The sequence below is a fragment of the Ochlerotatus camptorhynchus genome, unplaced genomic scaffold (assembly GCF_037179485.1).
Source record: "Ochlerotatus camptorhynchus isolate MF236.1 unplaced genomic scaffold, CSIRO-AGI_Acam_v1.1 ptg000598l, whole genome shotgun sequence".
Taxonomy (NCBI): Eukaryota; Metazoa; Arthropoda; class Insecta; order Diptera; family Culicidae; genus Ochlerotatus; species Ochlerotatus camptorhynchus.
The window spans coordinates 1,565,625-1,590,770 of record NW_027041078.1 but is presented as its reverse complement, the minus strand read 5'-3'; the positions used below and the strand labels follow the sequence as shown (position 1 = coordinate 1,590,770).

At 38.8% G+C, this 25,146-nt stretch overlaps 1 protein-coding gene across 12 annotated transcripts in view; it reads right to left on the bottom strand.

The window, feature by feature from the left end:
• dac (dachshund) overlaps positions 1-25,146 on the bottom strand; it is a 109,898-nt gene that overhangs the window by 6,796 nt on the left and 77,956 nt on the right. For all 12 annotated transcript variants that reach the window (XM_065237226.1, XM_065237230.1, XM_065237220.1 and 9 more), the window contains 7 exons: positions 22,248-22,458; positions 22,060-22,169; positions 21,804-21,998; positions 21,308-21,568; positions 7,375-7,458; positions 6,757-6,903; positions 6,280-6,663 (listed from right to left, as the gene is read on the bottom strand). In XM_065237226.1, coding sequence (XP_065093298.1) covers positions 6,280-6,663; positions 6,757-6,903; positions 7,375-7,458; positions 21,308-21,568; positions 21,804-21,998; positions 22,060-22,169; positions 22,248-22,458 — 1,392 coding nt within the window. The remainder of the gene's footprint in view (positions 1-6,279; positions 6,664-6,756; positions 6,904-7,374; positions 7,459-21,307; positions 21,569-21,803; positions 21,999-22,059; positions 22,170-22,247; positions 22,459-25,146) is intronic.

Genomic DNA, 25,146 nt, shown 5'->3' with positions numbered 1-25,146 from the left:
ATCACGTGATATGCGCTGTAATGTGAACGGGATATTAGTGAGGATGGGTAAAATAACTTCATCATTGGAAGGAATGAACATGACAAAAAAGTAAAAATAAGCTTCAGACCGGACTCGAATCTGAACCTTGCGATTGTTCGATCTTTGCTTTATCATTCGCTTTATCTGTGCGACGAGAAATGGTAAAGCTAAAGGCAAATAAGTAGCATTCATGGAACGGTAATTCGATTTCGTTTGCTTTTTCTGCTGCTTGCATGTATTTTTTTTTCTCTGACATAAAACCACCGCGACCAGTAGTTTGATTTATTGTGGTAGCTTGCATTTATTGGTCAAACCGACAATATTTCAAGATAAAAAGTATCCCATCTCCAACACACAATCAGCACTTTAGGAGACAAGAAGAGCAGTTGTTGGTTTAATTGTACGAAATTGAATTTGTATATTATACCCCGTTCACATTACAGCATATATCACGTGATATACGCTGTCTTGCAATGAGCACTCATACATCTAGTTTTCACTGAAAATATATTATAATTGCGCCAGATGACAGGAAAAACGAATGTTTCGTCCCATTTATGAAAGATCTGTTTTATGTGCGATATTCATTTTTACGAAACGGTTTTCAGAAAAATAACGAAAATACATTTTCAGTGCACATATTTAAAAAAATAAGCTTTTTTTCTGATTGAAATCCATAGTTTTTCGATAAGCCTTGACATAATTTGTATGTATTCTCTAAGTACGTATATAAGGGTGGGTCAAGTTTATATGGTGGATCACCACCCTATGCCTCCACTGCTCTTTCGATGCGTATTAATGCCCCCCCCCCACAACTGTGAAAAATGTGAGCGAATTTGGTTTTGATCTGGATTTCCAGGAGAATTTCAAATTATGTATGGGAAAATGAATGGAAAATAACACGAAACCAAGGGTTTTCAACTCTGCACATCTCAAACAGTTCCGAGTAATTTATCTGTGCCAAGCATTGTGCCGAACGAGCTGAACTGCCACCATTAAGGTGTCAGTCTCAGTACACCATGAGTTTGGCAACCCTGCAGTTATGACTTTTGAGATTGTTTGTTTACAACTTCAAGCTCTCATGGAAGGTTTATGGAAAAACGGAAAACATAAATTTGAACATTAATTTCAATGGTATAAGAGTGTCCTGTTGAAAGTAAAACGAGCATAAAGTAAAACCGCGTGTGGTGAGTTCATTAATTTCGCCTGGTTCATTGATGCCAAACGAGTGTGGCATGAAGGAACTGACAAACACGATTACAGTTGGCGAGATCAAGCACCACCACATCATCACAAACATCGATTTTGATCTTTGAGTTTATCTCGGAGAAGGCAGAATTAGAAAACATATAATTAGGCTTATACATAGATTTTTGCGCTATCAGTACGGCCTAAAGAAATGAGCTCAACCAGGCTAGTCAAGGCGGACCCAATTCAAGATATGGAAGACAAGCTATCAAGGTAGGCAGGACTGTGACATGCAATGCATTAGACATAGGAGAAACGTGACATGTCCCCCTTGTCAGTAGTTGGTTTCTCCTTAATTTGCTCTTTGCTTTTCAAAGATGTTTCGGCTATTACCGATCATGTTGATAATTCTGATGATGATGATCCTATTGTTACTGAAATATATTTGTGAATAGAAACAATTATGTTCTACAAATAACGTTTGCAAGTAGACTAGGGTGTTGCTTGACAAAAATAAAACTTTTTTCGGCGACTCTATATGTGAAATGTAAGCACAAATGTTTGCTTGCCAATGAATTTCATTCGATAAGATAAGCTCTCCAGTTGAAAAAAAATGTGGAAAAGCTACCCAAAACCATGATTTCTCTCGGGTTTTTATCTTCAGGGCATAGTAGAGGAACATATGTGAGTGGACAAGATTGTGATCTAACTGTAGATTATAATTATTATGATTTATCATATTAATATCTCCTTTAATCTTCATTTGCAACAACATACCTGTTTCAAACTGGAGATTGCTAATATGACATATTATTTTATAGATAGTCACCCAATCTCCTGTTGAAATACGCTTGGTTCGTATCTGATGAAAGCAACGTAAAAGAAAATACGATCTTTTGAATCGACCAGATGAAAGCACCCAGAGCATAGTGGATTTCCTGATTTTTCAGGACACCCACGATGTTGAATCCGTGGTTACCACATGCAGATCCACATTCCCGTAGACTTATTTCTCCCCCGACTCTTTCAGATATGTCCACAGCGTACTCAGCTGTTTCTTCATCTCTGTTGGTAGATGTACTATGGCTTATGATGTCCAGAAAACTTTCCTAAAGGGCACCTTATGTTGTGGGATCAAGCAAACTATGACGAAGTTTGATCACCAAGTGGATAGTGTCTTGGATGCTGACCACACTATCGGCTACGTTGATTACATCATGTGGCCCATATATTTTACTTTACTTTACTTACAATACTGGTTTGAGCTTTCATTGCAGTTAGCAGACGCGGACAATGAGCACCTACTTTTATACCAGCCTTTTGTAATTCAGCTTTCACGTACTGCCATCTTTGGATCACATATTCATGAGTGAATTTGTTATCACTGCACATGTCCAGTACACAAAACGGCGATGCTCCGATGGCTAATATAGCATACACATATTCTCCAACAGGGAAGCTTTCAAGATAGATGATCATTTTCTTCACAGAACTTGCCAAGAAATGTTTCTGTTTCGGCATCCCGTCATCAGCGTGTGCCTTAACGTGCCGAGAAGTGTGTCATACTGTGTTCCGGCACAGTGTGCACAGTTGATTCCCCCTTGCACGAAACTATTAATGTGGTTGTCTAAAATTCAAAAATTGCTCAAGTTCAACCAAATCTCGGATTTAAATTTGGAATACTATGCAAAATATCTTTGTCGAAGACTGCAAACCGTTGTAACTTGTGAGAAACAAGTTGTTCAGAATTCAATGAACATTGATTCTCATACTTTTATATCTCTCATTTCCTTAAAAATTGTCATCCGAAAAACAACATAAAACCAACTCGCTAAATGGCTCCACCTCGAGTCGTAGCGTGAAATTCAATCAACTTTCTTCATTCTTTCCGTGTTTATGATGTCTCACTTGGCATATCATGGCCTACTCAAACCTCCAGCGAAACCTTCCCACCAAAGCAGCCGAGGAGTGATACGTACTTCTTCCCGACAATGACAACAACACAAAATAATTTCCCGCATTCCTTCTCCAATCCCGCCTCCCAACCACCCCCTAGGCACATCACAGCAAGCCGGTAGTGGTGGAAAAACAGGTAAGAAACGGCAGCCGGTGTAAGAAAAAAAAAAGAAGTTACTTTTTATAATATCTCTGTTTGCTTTGTTGGTCCTGGCTGGAAAAGCCCCCGGCATGCAGACTCAGTACATTCGCGACCGCATGTGATTTTTGACTTTCTTCAGTATAAGTATGCGTGGGGGTGGAAGCAATAAAAAAAAATCGCAGCCCTGTAGTACTTACAAATGCATGAGCTTCGACAACCCTGCTCTCTTTCTCTACTCTGGGTAGGTAAATTTTAGTTACCCCCCGAGGGGAGCGACAAAAATTACTCCTCCCACCCAAACGATCAAAACGAAGGAAGACAAAAAAAACCGATGATGCCACCCCCTTCGCTTGCAACCGTTTCGCAACAGACAACAGAGAGTGTGTAGCTCGGCAGTCACATGAACGACGCACTGCCGTAACTCAGAGAAAGAGAAGAAAAAAAAATATAGGTGGAAGGCACAGAGAAATGAATAAATTGGATTATGTTTATGAAAAAACATTTAATACAAATATAGGAACAAGCCGAATGAAAAAGTGCTTCTCCTTTGTCGATTTGCCTGGCCTGACTGCCGTTGAGTACTTTCCTCCCGTCTTATTTTGCCGAATTTGATGAGGGAGATGAGTGAGGCAAAAGGCATCGTTTTACATCTTTTTCTCCACAGGGCATAACGACAAACAGCACTGAGGAAGTTTTCTTTTCTTCACTTTTAATATATATTTAAATTCGAGCACAAAATGCTCATTTGTATCGACAGCGCGCGAGTCAAATGTAGCGAAAAACTTTTGCTCGACTCTAAGTAGGCCGGTGGGTTTTGCTTGACTTGGATCAAATGTACGCAAAACAGAAAAGAAAATAAGTTACCCAGGAGAACAGCAGAAATAAAATGGATTGATGTAAAATTGCAAAATGATTATGAAAATGGATCTAACTTCGTTATGTTACGATTGACATCATTATTGTCATCATTTGTTTTCCTCCCTCTGTTTCGGATCGGCACTGGGACGAAGAGGTGGCTTGTTTGCCCTTCGCCGCCTGCTTGGCTCGGTAATGTCACGGTGTTGTACGGGAAGTGACAGCAAATAATAAAAATAATATCTCCGAGGGTGGTTGGTTGGTGGCTGCATGAAGCCGAGATGTGTACACACAAACACAATATGGAGTGCAAAGCCAGAAAGTAATAGCAAGGTTCAGCGGTTTTCAATAGCGCTGATAACGCGATTTGCTGAAAAGTTTACAAATGCATGCGACAGAAATTTGCATACCGGTCGTTTGGAGAAGTGGAAAAGCGAAAGAAAAATTGCTGGTAGGATAGAAGATACATAAAAAAAAATGAAACAACTGGGTCGTTGATACAATGTTGTTGGCAGTTTTTGGTAGCGGTGGAAATGTCTTTTTGATATCATCGGTGAAATTGGCATGAGGCAACACCGCCGACCGGAACTAATAAAATTATGGAGAAATTATGGTGTTGAAGCAGAAGGGTCGTTGACTGAATGGAAGAACGTTTTGCGTTGCTTCATTGTTTTTTAATGTAAATGAATTCGGAAAATGGAGATACAGTTTTGGCTTGGTAATCAGAACGTTACACTGGTGTATTCTCAGGCAGTTGAGCGCATGTAAATCACCCAATTTTTGTTTGTACCGTGCCGATTCAAATTTCGGACACTTAAACTCGAATTTCGGACACTTTTAAAAGTTGATTATCTCGGTCGAATATGATCCACATGTCTTGTAAATTTTAATTTTTTTTGACTAGTGCCCTCCACGATCATCTAACATTATTACTTTGTTTCTAACTGGATGTAATATTTAATTAAAAATGAAAGTGTCCGAAATTTGAATCGTCCGAAATTTGAATCGGAACGGTATAATATTTCAGCGAACATTTTTTTTACTTAGATTTGCATTTCGTTTGTTTAAGGTTGATCCTAATTCATGCACGAAATATGTCAATGCTGTTCTAACAAGATAACAACGAGAAACATTTATCAATTAATCTTAACTCACAATTAAGGATCTTCCAAAAATTATTATGGGTCAGTCGGTCTAGCGTGTTAATTGAATGGAAGTGATCCATGAATATACCACAGGCCTCCGGTTGGTTTTGGTGGGGGACAGATGTGTGCATATCATCGTATACTTTTTCGGTACTATGGATCTGCTCAGTCACAATTTTAACTGCCCGAGCGTGAGCAGAAGACTCCAGGTACAGGTCAATATTTAATTGCAAATGCACTCAATTTTTTTTTATCGAAACACAATCGAATAAATCCATCCAGTCAATTTTTGTCGTGTTTGAGATCGATTAAAAAAATCAATTCATCGAACCAAAAGAATCGATCTAAGATCGCCCATTGTTAAAAGCAAGACTATGCTGTTCTAGGAATTTTTCGGGTAAAAACATTTCTCGACTTCCCTAGGCATAGAAATTGCCACACAATTATAACGCAGAAAGTGGTCAACGAACCAAGGTTGCAAAGACTCATTTCAGCTAAAATAATGTTTTTCGGAATAATAAAACCAAAAGATGGTATGATGGCAGGTTTTACTTGTAACTTACAAGAAGAGGTTACAAAGTATGCGTTGGAAACATAAAACCTGTAAATTTTGCTTTCTATGAGTCACAATCAGCGATTTGCTGATCGCTGAGTGAGTGAGTGAGTGAGTGAGTGAGTGTGTGAAAAATCGCTCATTGTGACTCTCATGAAGTGAAATAAACAGGTTTAATATGTCAAACACATTCTTTGCAACCTCTTCTTGTATCCTACCAATTCAAAATTTGATCATGGCATCTAATTATTTCATAATTTAGAAAAACATTGTTTTAGCTGAAATGAGTCTTTGCAACCTTGCAACGAACTCTAAGTTGAGGGGCAGATATTCATCCTTAACGATTGCAAATAACTACCAATTATTGTTTTATTTTCCTAATAATCGAACTAGTAATCGAAAATAAAAAATAAACTTACCGGAATAGTTCTGCCAGAACGCACCGGTCGCCATGATGTCAAGTCCCGGATAGTTCCACGGCTTCCCTTCCGGAACCTGTGGCTGAGGGGGTGATACTTCCTGACTGGCCCCCCTGCACGCGACCGGGCTGCCCTCCTTGGAAAACCGTTCCACCGAAGATCCTCTCTCGCGATCCCGGTCCCGTTCGTGCCGTTCCCGACTCCGCTCCCTGTCGGAGTCCCGATCCCGCATTCGGTCCGAATCGCACCGTTCCCGATCATCACGCCCCTTCTCGCGGTTCTTCTCCCGTTCGCGTTCCTTTTCGCGCTCCTTTTCCCGTTCCCTTTCCGCTTCTCGTTCGCGTTCCCGCTCCTTCTCACGCTGCTGGTCATTGCTGATGTTTTCTGAAAATTCAAACAGGGGGAAAACGTAAATCAGTTGTAAAATCACGTTTCACGGATTTTGGCTGTCACCACCCCAACCCCAACTCCGCTTACCTGCGATAATCCGCAACGCTTCGGCTGGTGCTCCGGAGGCTTTGATAATCTCTTCCAGCTGAGTGCGACGTTTCCGCTCGGCATCTAATCGCTCTTTCAGCTGAACTCGCAATCGACGCTCCTTTTTGAATCGTTTTTGATAAAGCCCTGTAGGATAACCGTGGCAGATTGGGGTAAAAAGAAGCAACAGATTTTTTTTTTCGTTAGGTTATTTGTGGATTACTGTAAATTCACAATATAATCAAGTTCTGCTGACGACGGAGCTGTTCATTTCGGAGTTCCTCCGAAATCAACTTTATTGTGATTTATGACGCTAAATCGTTGACGAATTTCATCAATCATTTATGAATTATCTCCCCAAACTGTTCTCCTCTCTGAGGGACAAAACACAACTCATAACAAAGAAAACGGAAAAGTAAATCCAGGTTATCTTCGTCTCTGGTGCTTTCTTCAAGGTATAATTTGCTAATCCAATTTAAAATATATATAAATACGAGAACGCATTCGCCCAACAACTGGCATCGGGCGGGTGGCGGGGAAAGGACTGCTGGTTGATGGTTTCGTCGAGCAGATTGAAAAGAAATATAATAATAATAAAGCATAAAGCCCTTTTCTTACCTCGGAGTCGCTTTTCGTCGGCCAACTGGCGTTCCAGGGAATCTTTGACTTCGCGCTCTCGAATTACGTCCATCTTCAGCTCGGCTGGTTTCGCGAAAGGTGGAATTACATCGTGTTTGAGGAGAGGGGGTAATAATAGCAGAAAAGTGGTCAAGTTTGATTAATATTAATTATGGCTGGTGCACTGCATGAAGGGATAGAGAGTTGATTTGTATTAATCGGATCGATGAAGTGTTGGATGATGAATGCCGCTCTACCGCTGGCAGGTGATAGAAGTAATGAGATTCTGTACTTGGAACATTGTGGAAACTATGCTTAATGAACTGAGAAGTCATAATTTAAGAAATATATATATATTCTAAATGACGGATTTGGAAAATTCCTCCACCTATTGTCTTCCGGGGGTAGATTAATTCCATGAGCGCTCAGTTTTTGCATGAGGATACATAATAATTAACCAATGGAAGCCGCTTCTGTCAGTAGTCACATGCACAGGGTGGCCAGTGAATTTTTATTTTGAAATTCTTGGTTTGTCCCCGGTTTTCCAATTGAAATCGCAAAAATCCCGGTTTTACATACTCATTGTTACATACTCATCGAAATTAATATGAAGCTGATGAAGCAGAAACATTAAATAATATTATATGTTTATAATTATTAAGCAGGTTATTTCTCGTCATGTTAGTTATTCATCACAATTTTTAGCATTATTGTTAGTATCATTCGAGCAAAATATATTTAATTGCTTTATATATCCTATACATTTCAGTGTTGCATCCACCTGTTGTGAGCTGAGGAGGTGTAGAGCTGCATCTTATTATATATGTAAAATACTTCTTCATTGCAGTAGCAACTATGTTATCCATATAAATGTATTTCATTTTGTCATATTTTAATGTTCTGATATATTTCATTTCTCCATTGCATATATTTTTATTATATAAATAAATACTGGGTTGGGAGGGAGCATCAGGGTATCATTCAAACTGAAACTGGACGATGGTATGATTGACAGCCGGAGTCTAGGAGGGAATAAACACTATCATTTTCTTTATCCTACCGATTCGATTGTGGTGATGTGAATCTCTACTCCTGATGGCTACCTTACATACATACATACATACATACATATGCAATCATGGGAAACACATCTCGCTGCTGGACAGTGAATAACAATTTATTGAAAATTATGCGGCAAACTAAAAAAAAATCTTCAGGATAATGCAATTTCATAAACTTTAAAAATTAACAAAAAAATTAAAAAATCAATATTTTTTTAAAAAATTTTACCAGCCTACACTTTCACCATGTTTGAAAAAATTTCTTCAGTTTTCTTAATAAAGAAAAAATTATCATTATAGAAGGGGTGTGTTTTGAGGTAATCAACGTTTTACGTTTGCTTAGTATTAATTTTTTAAGTTTTTTATTTCCGTGCATAATTTAACTAACTACAACTTCTTTTCAGATGTCAGCTTGATCAGATCAATAGTTTAAAAAAAAAACTTTAATACGCTGTTTTTAAAAGTTACTGTGTAGAAAAAAATCCTATTGAAATGAAAAATGCAACCATTGATAGCTGTGAATATGCGAGCAAAGTTTCATTCAAATCGGAAGTGGTCGAGACAAAATTGACATATTTTTTTAGCGTTTTGCGCTGGAAATGCTCTATAGAACTAATAAACAGTGCAATCTGGAAAATGGTTAGAAGACTATAAATAAACATTTTCGCATAGTAATTTCCATACAAACTTGAAATGGTTTGTACCAAGTCAGTTTCCTACCGAATGAGTTTAAATTTTTGAAGACTGGACCTGATTTAAGACCGTTTGAGCACTGTGGAGCAAAAATTTCAAATTTTTCATCAGTCTTATGTTCAGGGATCCTGTAATTTAGAAAGAAATTCTATAGAATTCTGAGGAGAAGACCCATATGACATTTTTAAGAAGGATTGAAATGGAATAAAAGCGATAATTTGAGAGAAATGTTGAGATGAAAAATTACAAAATTTTGGTTAACATCCTAAGGAAAATATGACCAGGATTCCAAGATAATTTAGTAGATGTCCTAAGGAATTTTGATCTGAATTCCAAAGATTTTCTGGAAAGAGATAAGTAAGTTCTGAAATTAATTCTTATTTTATTTTTAGACTATTTTTATAGAGGTTGTGAAAAGAACCTCATAGTGAACTGTTACTTTACAGACAAAAATTATGGGGAGCATGAGGTAAACAGCTTGTAAATTTTAGCAATAATTCAAACAGAATTTTAACGAGAATTCAAAGAGTATAAAAAGACTCAGGAAAATTGCAGAGTAAACTTTTCAAATTTGGTCTTCAGATACTAGGATTTTTGAGAAAAATTTTTATTAAAATTTTGAAAACATTTTCAAACGAATTCCATTTTCAGGATAGTATTAAAGGATTTGTGTGGATTTCGAGTAAATTCTATGGGGAATTTCAAGAGAATTCCGAAGACAATTCCAAGGAACGAGTAGAGCCTCAAGGGTGTTTTCTTGTGAGATGTAGATTCCATGGAAAAACAAGCTTATCATATTTGTATTACTTCATGCGTGAAGCTAACGATTTACATAGTTGGAGATGCCTCACGTCAAATATCAGACTTAAAGTGGTCATTTTATACGACCGATGAGGAGATGTTTATAGAGAATAGAAAGCGAGCAAAGATCAATTTTGAAGAAGGCACGAATCGGGTTGATCATCTGCTTTACCAAACTTTCCTGTTGGAGATGGATGGTGAGGGGTATCTCCCCTCGCCACCACGGGCAAAAGCGATGATCGCCGATTTGGTCAAGTACCTTCAATGTGCGGAAACAGTTCTATCGATTGTTTCACACTCAAGTCGTCATCTGACGTAAGCATCTAGTCCAGCGTTTCTCAATCTATGGGTCCCGACCCACCGGTGGGCCGAGAGTTGTTATCAGGTGGGTCACAGTCAGTCAGACAACTTGGTCATGCAGGCATGGAAAATCATTTGCATTCATTTCGTGCATTCATTTACATTCATTTGCCCCTTACTTTTTTCATCGACAGAATTTCGCAAAATGATGTATGGAGCTTTAGGAGATTCTTTTTTATTAGATATATTAGCTACAACTTTTGTCAACAACTCAAATCCGTATCTCTTATGTATGGCGAACCAGAGCGAACAGAAGCCACTACTGTTTTTCAGTGAACGTATTTTACATTCTCTGAAAAACAGTAACAAGTTCTGCCCGCTCTAATTCGTGATGCATAAGAGATACAGATTTGAGCTATGGGCAAAAGTTGTAGCTAATAATAAAACCTACGGAAGTTCTATACATCATTTTGCGAATTGCTGTTGATGAAAAAAGTTAGAGACAAATGAATGTAAATGATTTTCCATGCCTGTGGTCATGTATGAAAAAAAATATCGAGAATCATTTCTCTGAATTAAAAATTATGTTGAGATAATCCAAATTAACAATTTGCTTCAAATGATTCTCAATGCCATTTTTTTAAATTAATTGGTTATTAATTATGCAAGTTGTTTTGTCATTTTCATGGTCATTCAATAATTTAATTTATGGATTATTCTGCCGTTACATGCATTTTTGGTGATTTCTAGACCATTTCAATATTTTAAAGACTTCATTTTGGAGAGGTTTGGCCATTTTGAAATTATTAGACCATTTTTGTCGTCATTTATAGGCTGTGTTTGAACTATTAAATGCTATGCTTTTTGTCCAATTGGAAAGTTTTTGCCATTTGGAATTTTTTAATCATGCTTGGCGTTTTGAAGAAAAGCTACATTGCAAGTTTTATCAAGGTTTTAAAGCATTATTTGTTCTTAAATCATGGTCTATAACACTATAATAAAAGCACAATTATTACTTGGGTTTTGACGATCAATGAAATTTTAGGATTAATAAAATAGTTGTTTGGCTGTTTTAATGATTTTAAGGTCATTTTGGCGTTTTAAAGCCGTTTGGAAAACAGCAGGATTATTTAGCGATTGACGGGCCGTTTTTGGTGATTTGACGTTTAAAAGGTAATCCTTTGTTTTTTTTGCAAGATATTTTTCAGGATTTTCATGGCATTGTAAAAGGCCATTTCAGCGATCTGAGGCCATATTTACGATGTTAAGCCATTTCTTGTAATCGTAATTTGGCGTTGCAAGTTGGCCCGGAGTCGATCGAACTAATATGTCCGTTTAATACTACGTATACGCTTCGATTACACCTTCAGTGTTTTCAGATTATTTTTGCATATTCGAAGTCATTTTAGGACTGGTGTTTAGCACAATTTTGTCGTTTTTATCTGTTCTTACTTGTTTGGCATTTTGTTGTTGTCAATTTGGAGTTTTGCAGGTTTTGGGTTTCCGACAATCATGCAGCGTTTTAAAGCAAATTTGCAGATGTTAAGGTTTTATTTAATATCTGTATTAAATATTCGTGGATCGTGAGCTAACGGAGTTTCTCATAGTGGGTCGCAATCGACCAAAGTTTGAAAACCGCTGATCTAGTCGATAGGTTTGGAAGAATGTTTATTGATACTGAACAGATTAATATTAAACCATTTTGAAAAGTTACATATGTTGAAATATTCATGACTCAGAGACCATGAAATATCAGAAATTAGCTTTATAATAAGCTGGTGCAAACAAAACACATCAACATAATTTACTTGTACATTCATAGTAGATAACAATACAAGTTAGAAACCATATATTAGTCATTATTGATGTTTCCCGATTCTCCCGTCGACTTCTATTCTCGGTTACTTCTCTTATTCCCAGTCACTTCTCTAATTCCCCGTTATTTCCCAGTTTTCAGGTTTTCCCGGATTGCTGACCCTCCTTGATCCCTTGATCATGCAGGTGGACACCTACCTTAAAATGTATGTGCTTGGTAGTTGTTAATCTGAGAATGTATGAAGATTTTTCGTTTTTGCTAGATTATCGCTAGACCTCCCTTAGTTCAGCCGGTAAAGGCGCAGCTACAAAGCAAGGCCATGCTGGAGGCAGCTGGGTTCGATTCCCGGTCCGGTCTAGGAATTTTTCGGGTTGGAAAATTTCTCGACTTCCCTAGGCATAGTACTTGTGATACAATTCATTAATCATTTAATAACTGTGGAAGTGCATCCAGAACACTAAGTTGAGAGCACGCAACAAGCTAAAATGCGAAAAGCAATAAGCTTGAAATGTGAAGAAGAAGAAGTAGAAGTAGAAGAAGATTACTTAAAATTGATTGATTGATTTATCTTTATTTAGGAGGCTTTCAGCCTGAGGCTGGTTCGCTTCCAAAGAAGATTAATTAAAATCTACAGTACTTATCCCTATCATTTATGTACTGGCAAAAGTGGATAACTTTTGTGCATCTGCTGATTGTACTCGTTTTGCTGATAAGCGCGTAATTTTGAAAATTTTATGAATTAACGATTTTTTTCCATACTGGAAAAACTGCTTGACTTGCACGGAGGGTGTTGCCATCTGTGAGAAAAAAAAACTATATATAAAACTTATATAAGTATCATGAAACGGCTAATTCAGAACATTGCTTGGCCGTAATTTAGCGCCGAAAGACTTTGTTAGTCTCCCTGATGGTAAAAGGTAAAGGTATTCTGAAGCTACTATATCATTGTGGTTGAGATTCCCTCTAAGTGAAAAATTCGGAAAACGTTTCAGGCTAAGAATAATCTTCACTTTCCTAGGCTTAGCACACATTTAACAAATTGTTGAAACAAATGGATAATCAATTAATAGCCGGGAAAATTCTGAGAAAAAGGTTTGGTGTTTAATTATGTCATATTTTGCATCCCAAAGCATGATATTCACTGATAATTGTAGCCAAAATAAGTGTAGTTTTTGAATTCTGGTAGTAGTGAGGCCAGAAGGCCCTCATATGGATGCCAGATTTTCAAGACAATAGATCTATTATGATGTCCATTCTCCATTATGCATTTCTTAAATTTTGGGTCAGAAATAAAATAAGGCTATCGCGATGATTTACGATACATTATTCAAAATATGAATAGATTTACAATGGAGTAGACGATAAGGATAATCACAGATTATCACAATCAACGATGACGATGACGATATCGATTAATACTTTCAAAATATTCTTCTATCTCTTCTAGGCTTTTTACGCCTCTGTAGTGAGCGTATTGCCATCTCTCAAATTATTATGCTTGATGCACTTCCACAGTTATTAATTGAGAGCTTCCTAGGCCAACCAATGCATGCATTTGTATATTGTGTGGCAAGCACAATGACACTCTATGCCCAGAGAAGTCGTAAAAATTTCCAACCCGAAAGATTTCCTCAAACCGGAAATCATATCTGCCGAGTCCGGCTTGATAGGATCGTGCCTTTACTGACTAGGCTATCTAAGGTCCCTAGCAGATTATTAATAACACTTTAAATTTTACATGTAATTTAAAATAAATTGAAAACCAATAATTCTATCAAATAGATATCGATTTAAAAGAAAATTATAAAATTAAATTAAAAATTAAAAAAAAATTAATGAAAAAATTAAGGTTTCTTTCCATTCAATGTGTTGGTTGCCATAGATTTGTCAACAAAAAATACTACGTGTTTTCCATTGTGAAATAAATTTTAAAATAAATACAATTATTAAGGACAGTTCAAAACTAACAAATTTGTAAGTGGATAGATCACCTTTTCGTGGTACGTTACGTGAAGTAAGATCTACCACTGATTCCTAGTCCTGACTACTTTAAACTAGGAAAACATGATTTTTCAGTAATCCAAGGAACACATCTTAGTCCTTGTTGATTTTTATGCCTTTTTTAATGTTGACAAGACTCGGCTTTGTCCACCGAGGATGATCTTGAAACAAGGAAAACATGGGTTAGTTAGTCTTCATCTATGTGATTCCTAATCTTCTATTCGTTGTTCCCTAGTTTGAAGTGGTGTAGACTAGGGTTCTGATGCATGGTCATTATCGATGTTATTCCTTAATTTTGTTGCTAAGGAATCGAATTTTGACTGACAGTAGTAGCGAGACCTTTCAATTAGTGTCGGATCCTTGCGATCAATGCAAGAATGACAACTGTAAAAAAATCGAATACTTCATCATTTCTCAATAGTGATGGAGTAATACGACATACACTAAACTACTACAATAGATCAAATTACTGGTCGCAGTGGTGTTAGGTCCCAAACAGAGAAAAAAAAAGCATTTTTAACGAATTGTTGATTCTGGTTGGTAAGAAATCTCAACTGATCTACAGAATGCCATTCAGTTTTTGAAGCACTTTCAATACTCTTAGACATTTTGTTTTACGTAAAACAGTACAGTAAATTATGTAATGGCTCCATCAATACTAGTTTGACATTTTTGCCCGACCGATAACTGATTTTTGATTTACTGGTACCCAGTTCGAAGCCAAAATCTCCCAACAAAAGATGTTCACCAGCCAGATAGTGTACGAAGCGATTGATAATAATGTATAACATTCATCAGTTGACCCTTTCAAACCACTTTGATACGTCTCATTTTCCATTTACCAGCTAAAATTCTCCGAAACAAAATGGAAATCGATGGTTTTCCTATATATATATACCAATCATGGCATGGTTCTGTGTCTAATCAACCCGGGGCGAATTGACGAAAAACTTCATCGCATATGATCCCATTTCAGACCAGAGCAGACACCGTCTAATATCGTTAATCGTAATTCGAAGTTCTACATTTTCCTCCAGCTATTCATCGTAACACCAAACAAAAAAAAAAAAACGGCGGCTCCCCCAAATCGACTTCATTCCAGACGTGGCGTGGTGGTGATCTATAGTTTTATATTCCATCTCCATTCGTTCGATTACAACAATTTCGATCATTTTCCTCCGCAGCACTCCGTCTGACAGAAATTTCGATCAATATTGCTTGAAGCGTGTTAAATTGAGTGGCTATATTTTTATTTTGATTCCTTTTTTTTTTGTTACACCCATTCTCGACTGACTTCGGAGTCTGGTGTGCGGTAGGGGTAGTGCGGGGTGATCTGACATTATTTAATAAAAACTAAGCAGAAAAATTGTGCGAGTCGAGCAATCCATCCATCCATCCATCCATCCATCTGCGTCCCATCACGAGGCGAGAGCACCCCCAGAAGAGACGCACGCTGCTGTGTGTGGGGATTCGATTTCTGCGAGTGAACTCACTATCTAACCACAGGATCTCGCAACTCGTCAGGAACGAGATCCAGCGTGCGAAAGAGACAGCAAAAAATGAATTAATATAAACGTAGATAAACGTTTTCACTTTATAGGTCCATAATTAAAGATAATTTTTATCGATTTTTGTGAAGCTTTTTTTTTTCGTTCGCTCTCGCTTTTTCACTCTTGCCCATCCGTACCACGGACGGTGATCGAAGCCGAGTGTGAGTGACTTGTCTTGACTGACTGATCGGGTTCGTCGCTTGCACTTTTCGGCTGTATCATTTCTCGATTTCAATTCGCTTGCGTTTATGTTTCGAACACCGATGGAATGCGTCTTTTCTGCATCAGCAGCAGACAATCGTTTCGTCGCCGGACGAAACTGCAACATTGCAACGCTGATCGATCCAGAGCCAGACGCCCGCCGTCGCGCAGTTCCGAGGGGCCCGAAAATACGGGGAAGGAATGCATGATAATTATGCTTAAAGGGGCCCTCTATTCCGTAAAAGCAATGTTTAGTTCGATTGACCTATCATTTAACATTTTTCGATTATATTTTGCTTTGATTTTGGCATGTGGTTCTCCTAGGACGAACCAGCCAATCCAAAATCCGATACGCGATCGATCAATTTATGGAATCGATCAGGGTATTTTTTGCCTCTCTTCGCACTAATGTCTTCGCCTGAATGCTGGGTTTCGACTTCGAATGATCGATTCCCGCTAACAGCCTGTATTTCTGTTCATTTTGGGAGAGTCGTCTGTAATTGGATCGTTTATCGCCCTAGTGACACCTTTGCTTAACTGGATGGAAGATAGCTGAGGGAAGATATGCATATATAGCCTTGGATCATTGACAAGTGGTCAGCCGGGCTCTGTTTGACTGGATACAATGCGTTCAAATGAAAACATAACATCATTTTTTTCTATCATCAGTAGATTTGCTCCTAATAAACGTTCATCAAAACCAATAGTTTAATGCGAAATTACCAATAAACCTGCTGTCTCAGAAGCAATCAACTATTGAAAATTAGCAGTAGACTAGTGGTAATAGAAAATATTTTCGACGACGATAAATTGGAATTTTGAAAAAGAAAATTTAAATGTAGCCTCAGAAAACATATGTTTCAAGTTTTAGGAATGCATGAGTAATTGCAATACCTCTATAATTTTGAATATCTGAACGTATGCCAGATTTAAATATTAGGATCAAAAATGATTTCTTCCAAACTAATGGAAAATCGCCTGATTTGAGTGACAATTAAAGAGCCAAAACAATGGATTAATGAAAGCAGATGCTAAGTTTATTCAGTACTAATGGAGGAATTATACTCATTTCCCTCAGCATTATACTGGTTTTGTACTCAGAAGCATACTTCCTTTGATATATTCTTGAAATTCTTTATGGATGTTCCTAAAATTTCCCTCCAGCTGATGACTGAAATTCTCTTTAAAAAATAAATTAAAATGGCAGAAACGTTGGGCAGATTACACCGTAGTCGTACGAGTAAGTAAGTACTGAAGAAGCCGTTAAAACCAGGCAAGCAAAAAAAAACAATATCCTGGGATTTTTTTAAATCGAATTATCGTTTGCATTCTCATTGATTTATCCTCTGAATACCTTTGGAACTACCCTCATAATTTGATTGCGATAACAGAAGCAGGCAATTTATCCAAATCCTATTGAAGAATCAAAGTGACGATTGACTCACAGATGGCGAATGGGTGAAAATGGTAATGGCGTTTTGATATCTGTCTGAATTTTTTTAAGTGCATCATCATTTTTGTAATTGCGTATCTTAAAACTAGGTGTCGCATGACCAGTTTTGGCTTTGATTCGCTGATGATGCTCACCCTAGAGCATTTTGGCTGAATGATATATTAACGAAGGCGATTGATAAGGCGAGAGTAAAGTATTGCTCTCTACAGAAACTGTGGAGGCGGTCTACCGTCTTACGCGTCATTTATATATGATGATTTAAGACATGAACATGGCAAAGAATAATTTATTTACTAAAGAAACATTCATGTAAATCGATGAAACAAATAATTATTTACGAAGTAGGATGTTAGCTTACCAGCTAACGGATGCTGTTGAAATATCATGGTTGAGCAACACTCGTTCAATTAACCACTTCATTCGAGCTGTTGAAATGACATTTACTACCACTCGAACTTCGAAATAAAACATTATGTTGAGATTTTTTTCTTCTAGTACCTCGAGAAATGTAGCCATAATTTGTGCGTTTCATTAAAAAATAGAAATTAGTTGGTCCAGTTTTGTGAAATCGCTGGTAGAAAGTCACGCCAAAACTGCTTGACAAAGTGGTCAATTTATTTTGATTTTGGTTTTTACAATCAACAAAAAGCTGTATATGTTTGACAATTGCCTACAACTCGCGTAAGGTAACATAATTGTGAATTACGCGGATTAACCCACCATAAATTCTCGAACAATACTTGATTTCCGAACAATTCAAACCTCTCGTTTAGGAAAATTTTGAGATTTAAGATCCCAGTAGGAGAATGTAGATTGATAGAGTGATTCAAGATAAGGCCGCAACTGCTTTTGTCAGCAATTTCCCGTGATTTAACTAAGTAACTACCGTATGCGTGATAATGTTTGCACCATCGTACAAATAAGGTTCCCGTTTCACCTGTGCATACAATGCCTTGGTTTTCTTTGCATGCACGTAACCTATAGCTCATACCGTAGTAGGCTGTGTATAAAAGAAAATAATTTACTTAGTTTGACAGTTGCACCATGACGAAGTGGCAGCGTATTCGTGATTTGTCCCACGCGCAAATGTCGCAAAAAGACATTTCAATAGCCGTGGGAGTGTCCCGGTGGACCGTCAAAAGGGTTTTAGACCGAGAAAAGAAAGGACAACTATCCGCGAAGGTGGCCACAGGTCGTCCGAAGTTAGCTCGGGTTCCGAGGGTTATCGCTGCTATCAAAAGGAAGATTCGGGTGAATCCAGAGCGTTCGATAAGGAAAATGGCAAAGGAACACGGGATCAGTGACTTTACGGCACAGAAGATCGTAAAGGAAGATTGCGGGGCGAAGTCGAGGGCACGGAAAAAAACTCACATGAGCTACGAGTCGAACGATGCAAGAAAATCTTGAAATCTGGTAATCCTGTTCACCGACAAGAGTATGTTTACCGTCGATCCCGTATCAAATTCCAGAACCGACCGGTATATTAGTTCTTTTCCGGTAAAAGACGTGGCCGACGAGCACAAGAACTTGCATCTGACCTTGCACCCTGCTAGTGTTATGGTGTTTGGATTGGTGGCTTCCGATTGCAAAAAAATGGACCCGGTGTTCATTCCAGAAGTCAAAAAGGTCAACACGGAGGTCTACACCGGGATTTTAAGTAAGATGTTCTTCCGTGGATCAAAGAACAGTACGGTCCGAAGCCAAATGTTGTATTTCAACAAGATGGGGCTCCGTGCCACACCTCAAACCGCACTCAGAAGTGGTTGCAGGAACATCTTCCGTTCTGGGCGAATGATATGTGGCCGCCATCCAGCTCCGATCTTAATCCACTGGATTACTCAGTATGGTGCGTCATGAAGGCCTGTTCTAATCGCCACCCGTGTACAGCAAGCCTCAGACAAACATTGACCCGTATCTGGAGATAAATGGATCCAGACTACATTATTAGAACCTTCCGTGCATTCCGAAAGCGTGTGGAGGCCGTAATTGCAGCAAGTGGAAACTCGATCGATTTTTTTTTTCCTTTGGTTTGTTTTTTCCGTCGATCTTGTTTTCCGTGCTGAGCACCAATGCTACCGACGTGCAAAGAAGGCAGCTCCCACACCTGGACCCTACCTATCGACCCATCAACTCATGAACCGGGGACCAACGGCTTTACTTCCCATCCGAAGGAAGGCGTGATCAGAGATGTTATGCCTCAGAACATCCCGGCGGCGCCGACTGGGATTGAACCCAGGCCTTCTGGGGTGAGAGGTAATCACGCTTACCACTACACCACCGGCGCCGTTAAAAACTCGATCGATGATTAACATAGTTTAAGACTCTGAGAAACATCCCCCCTTTGAATAAATAAAAAAACTCGAAAACGAAATTTTTGAGATTTTTTTTAATTTTGACATTGCTCAATGGTGCAAACATTATCACGCATACGGTATATCAAATGGCAGAGGCATTATTCCACTACCAGATTGGGTTGTTAGTTTAGATTAATCTAGGGAAATTTACGTCATCATTTCTAGCAGCGTTCGTGCTTCTATGAGCTTTTTCTTGACGTAATGCAAACATATTCACAGCCTATAATCGCATATCAGTCCCATATGGAAAAAAAATAGTAATTGATAAAATGGCAGTCGAAGCTGCGAAGTGCAATTCCCATGTAAATATTTGAAAAATCAATGTAAATTAATTGATATTTTTTTCAAGTTAACGTCAATTGAAAACAAGCTAGCATGTTTTGATAAATCAGTGAAAAATATGGCAATTCAAAAAAGCAGAACTGTAACTTAACCTCTGGATAATTGGATGGGACTGATATGCGATTACTTTGCTTGATGGGACAAACTGAATCGATGTTGGTTTCATATTTTTCATGATCAAGGCTCATAGTTTTATCACATAATATGAAAGTAGATGCCAATTGATAGTGGATAGTAATATTATATCAAAATTGATTAAAATCCATATGGGACTGATATGCGATTATAGGCAGTTCAGTGCTGCCTGCTGGTCTATCCATTCCAATCGATTTTATTTTCATAAACTATTTTCAGACGCTTTTACAACGTTTCAAGCTTCTCAGGTAAGTATGAGTATTGTCTGCATGTAATCGAAGACAACAAATCAAGAAGACTGGCAACTTTGCCAGAATCCAAGTGACAGATACAATGGCGCTGCGATTGAGTGAAGGTGGAAGCAACGCAAAGAAAAATGAGCAAATACACAAACCCTTCTTCTGAGGATGTAATCTTTGCTATCAAATTCGTTCGAAGCATTTACCTTTAAGCGGCAGATGACGTGATTGTACCTGTCTCATAGCGTTCGTATGAGAAAATGGAAGAGTTGCCAGTCTTCTTGATTTGTTGTCTTCGATGTAATACAGACAATGCTGAGATTTGTCATTGTCATTGACAGACTTTCGCGCGACATTAACAAATTCACTGATAAACTTGATCGTCAAAAAAACCTTTAGCAAAATCTCATTAATTTTTCCGTCAATGTCAAAGATTCACCTGTCAACAAAACGTTTAATTTCGTGCATTTTGTGTCACTTTATTGTTATCCAAGCAGTTCAGGTCGTAGATGCTTGCTCACTTTAACGCCTCCATGCAATTGTTTAGCTCAAGTCATTCAATTTCGTTTCAAATTTAGCTAATGAAAAAATCTGCAAATGTTCGTCATTGACAATTGACATTGTTTGCCTTGACGATGACTGTTAGCTCAAATGACTAACCAAAGCTGAATTTTGAATATCGGCGTGTATTGTCGAGATTTTGCCAGCACTGATTATTATCGGCAATTTGAAATCAGAAGCATTTTGTTGTGCGTTTGTTCCATTTAAAGAAAAACCGGGTAAATACGCTGACTCAGTCGTAAAAATCTAATCAGATGGTAGCTGAAAAACTAAGGAATCGATTGAATACACTCAACGAAGTGTTTTGGTGTGTAAATCCAGTTAGATTAACATTTCAATGTTGGTCTGCCGAAGCCGTCATTTAACCATCTGAATCCAACACTTCATCCAGCGCATCCCTCAATCGTCAATCGTCAAGGTACTCACCCTTCTCGTAGCTCGTTTGTCGCTCCTGCTGCCGCGCGTTGTCAGCCGCCACCTTCAGCAGCCCTTGGATGTTCCGCAGCAGCGTCTCCGTCGATGATAGCGTCGGGTCCTGTGCCGTCGGGACGTTACCCACGGCAACGGCGGCTGCCGTCGCTGCTAGACTCGAATAGTTGAGCGCTTGCTGGCGACTTTCCATGTCCTGCGAAACCGGAACCGTCGCCGGAACAGGTGACGAAATGTCCCTCTCGCAGTCGCTGATGTCTGTCAGTTGGGTCGGAGGAGGTGCAAGCGAACAAACAAAAAATGAAAACGAGAAACAGAAGAAAGTGCAGTCGCATGAGAAAAACGGCAAACATGATAATGACACGCATTCAGTATGTTTCTGCTGGGGCAACGAGGGGGATCGCGAGTGAGAGATGATCATTGACCTTTCGTGTTCGTTCGGTTGGGTCGGTTAATGTTGTTGTTGTTGTTGGTTTCTTGCCGTTCCACTTACCTTCTTCTTTCTCGATAGGTTCCTCGGTGTCCGATATGTTGGCTTCGCTGATATTTTCGTCCTCTTCGTGCACCGAGGGTTCGGGCGAGTTTTGATTACTCCGCTCACTGGGGGCGCCACCACTGGCCTGATCGCCGCCGGATTTGGACAAATTCAGCACCGGACTGGCTCCGTTCGGTGAATCCGGTGGAGGAGCTGTTGGGGATTGGGGAATTGATTAAAGTTCAGGATCAAAGATCAACTATTGCTAACGTACCACTCTGAGAACTCAGATCCCGTGGTTTCGGATCCAGACCGACGGTCCTGTCCTCGCCTCGTTCTTCACGCAACCGCTCCAGGTGCTTGACAATGTCCTCGTATGCAGCTCTGTGAATTGAATTAAATGGTACAAATTTATTGAGTGAATGTTTCCGGAAAAATGGGGAGAAGGGGAGTAATTCTCACCTCGCAATAGCCTCCATTCCAGGGATGTTTTGTCCCTTGATAATTGACCCATCTGGTCGTGGGATTCCGTGTGGATTCACACCGGGGCTCATCAGCGGGTGGGCACCACCAGGATGAGGATTCATTTGCATGAACGGAATGTGGTTCAAGTGCGTCGGGGGAGCGTTGTATCCATTGGATAGCAGGGGTGATTTGTCCAACCGTGAGATATCTGTAACAAATGGGCGATTAATTGAGGTTGAAGCGGAATTATTCACTATGCTGAGCAAGGAGATGATTATTATTAACAACAAAGACGTACGCAGCATGTCAACCAAAGGCGGTAGCCACTGAATTGTTGGTCATACATTATTGAACAGGCACCTAATGAGTTACTCGATTCAACAGGTTATTAGATGTCTGCCTTCGCCATATCTAATCGCATAGTTCACAAGTAATAATCTCGCTCGATATTTATAAGGCTCAATTCGTTGAGGATTTTTTGCACTTATATGGCCACCTCTCATCGTCTCCCCTTCTATGGACGACGTAGAATGTATTCACCCTTTGGCTGTAGGGGAAAAAAGCGAACCACCGCCGAGACTGTAAAATTGCCCTCTTTTAAAGCTAATGAAGCACTACCCGAAATTTCCGAACCAAAAACGAACACAAAAACCCATTACCGCTTTGTTTAGACTGTCAAATTGACTGAAAGCGCCAAGATTCGATAAGGCACATCGCCCATCGGCCAAACGAGAGCAAGATAAAGCTGCCATCGCGTGTGTAAATTCAAATCGATTCGACCGCCACCCTCTACGTTCTCCAAATACCACCAAATCAACAGAAGATGCATGGAATAAACGAAACAGTCCGGTTGGATCTGTATTCTATTTTTGATTTAGAACATTTTTAGAAAAGTACGATCATCGAAACGTGCAATATTGTTAATATAATTTTCAACAGAACGAAATTTAAATTCTTTGCACTCGTCTTCAAAATGCGTCCATCGGTGCAAGATCTGAGGTCTACTACGTAAGATTTCCACAACAAATTTATGCGTGGCATACTTATAATTAGCATAATCGCAAAATGTTGCATAGCCCGGCGATATGCTATGCGATTGCGTAGAAGAGAAAGACCCATCAAAGGGCAGGTCGTTATCAAAAACGTTTAAGCAGCTTTTGTGCATTCGGTGCGGACGATCGTCCCGAAAAGGTATTTATGCTAATCGCGTCAAATAAATGGCAGGTCTGCGCGTCTCCTTTTCCACTCCAGGCAAACGCCAGACGCGGCCAGCCAGGGCAACATTCCTTTCAAAATTCATATTGATCAAAAATGTGCGCAGACCAGGAAGAACCAGATCGGAGTAGAAACATTTTCGAACATGGAAATTAGATTTTAGAGAACCCAAACACAGCAGCGTGGCAGGGAAAGCTGGACAGCAAAAATCCAGGGGAGGGAGAACTTTTACGATTCCGCACATACGCTAAAAATGGGAAAAGACCTGTACCTCTTCGGAAAACGAAACATAATAATAAATAACAGCTGAAATCGTTTAAAATGATTATATGGAATGGAAATGCAGCTTAACCGATCGATCGATCGGTTGTCGTGAGGCTGGTGGTGGTGCGGGAGAAGATAAGGATTTGGAGTAAGCCAGGCGTCCGTCGTTGGCTGGAAGAAAAGTGGAAAAGTATGTTTGTGCAGATTGTTCGGTGGTGGTTCTCTTTGGTGGCTGTGTGCGCTAATCGATTTGTATTTTTTTTTTCCGGAGCTGGTCGGCACCAGCTGAGCCAGGCGGTCCAGCAGTGGGAGGCAGGCTGATCGGCAAGGAATGCTAATTGTTTAATTGAATTTAACATTTTTGGAATGCTTGAGGAATATTTTCGGTGAGTTATGCTTTTATGCGAAGCCTTAACCCTTTCCGACTCATGGTAGCACAGGTGATGCACAACTTTTTGGTCCGTCTTAAGTTTGTCATTACAGCGTAAAATCGTTCAGCATTGTTTTGAGCTTGTACGTATGCTCATTATTTCAATGAATACCTTTTCTTGATGTTTCAACAGTTAAATTATTGAAAATCAATGGATCATATCATTCGAGTAGATTGAAACTACTTTTCCTACCACTCGAACTTTGCGCCGTGGAACAATATTTTGATATTTTTACTTTAGAACCTCGAGACAACGAAGTCTATTGCTTCATTTTCATAAAATTGAAACGAAACAGCTCGGCAATATGAATAATTTTAAAGGTATGCGCTTCAAAATGAAATTCCGAGTAATTTACGGAATATTTTGATTGATTTTAATATATTGTTTTTTTTGTTTCGTTCGTTTCGCTTTAAAAATGAAACCTCGACATGAATTTTTCAATGTTAACCAAATGTTACGTAATTTAGTGGAATTTAATATATTTACAATATCCCTATCGAAAAACATTTCTGATAACTAAAAAAAAAGTCATACTAAAGAATATCGAGCATTTCCAGCCCAAAAAGCACATCAAATTACCATTTTATCACAATCCTTTCCGATGTGAATGAAACTGAATGTTGCGTTTTCAAAATAAGTATAATTCTTTTTTTCAAGACCAACAATCTAAAACGGCATATCTAAAGATAGATTTTATTGGACATCGCGACTAAAGAGGTGCAAAATGCAACATATAAGCAAAGTTTCACTTAAATTGAAAACAATTATGTACCTACTGGTTTCCTACTTGGCGTGAAAATGCTCTATCCTCTAAACCTGCTTTAGATATGGCAAACCAAGTGAAATTGGCCAACTTTTATCCATATATTGAATATGAAAGGCAAGTCCACTAAGTGGACTATATATTGTTGTGGATATATCTATGCACTAGGTAGGGGTCATACAATAAGCAATACTGTGGAGTTACGACTCGACTCGGAAGCTTT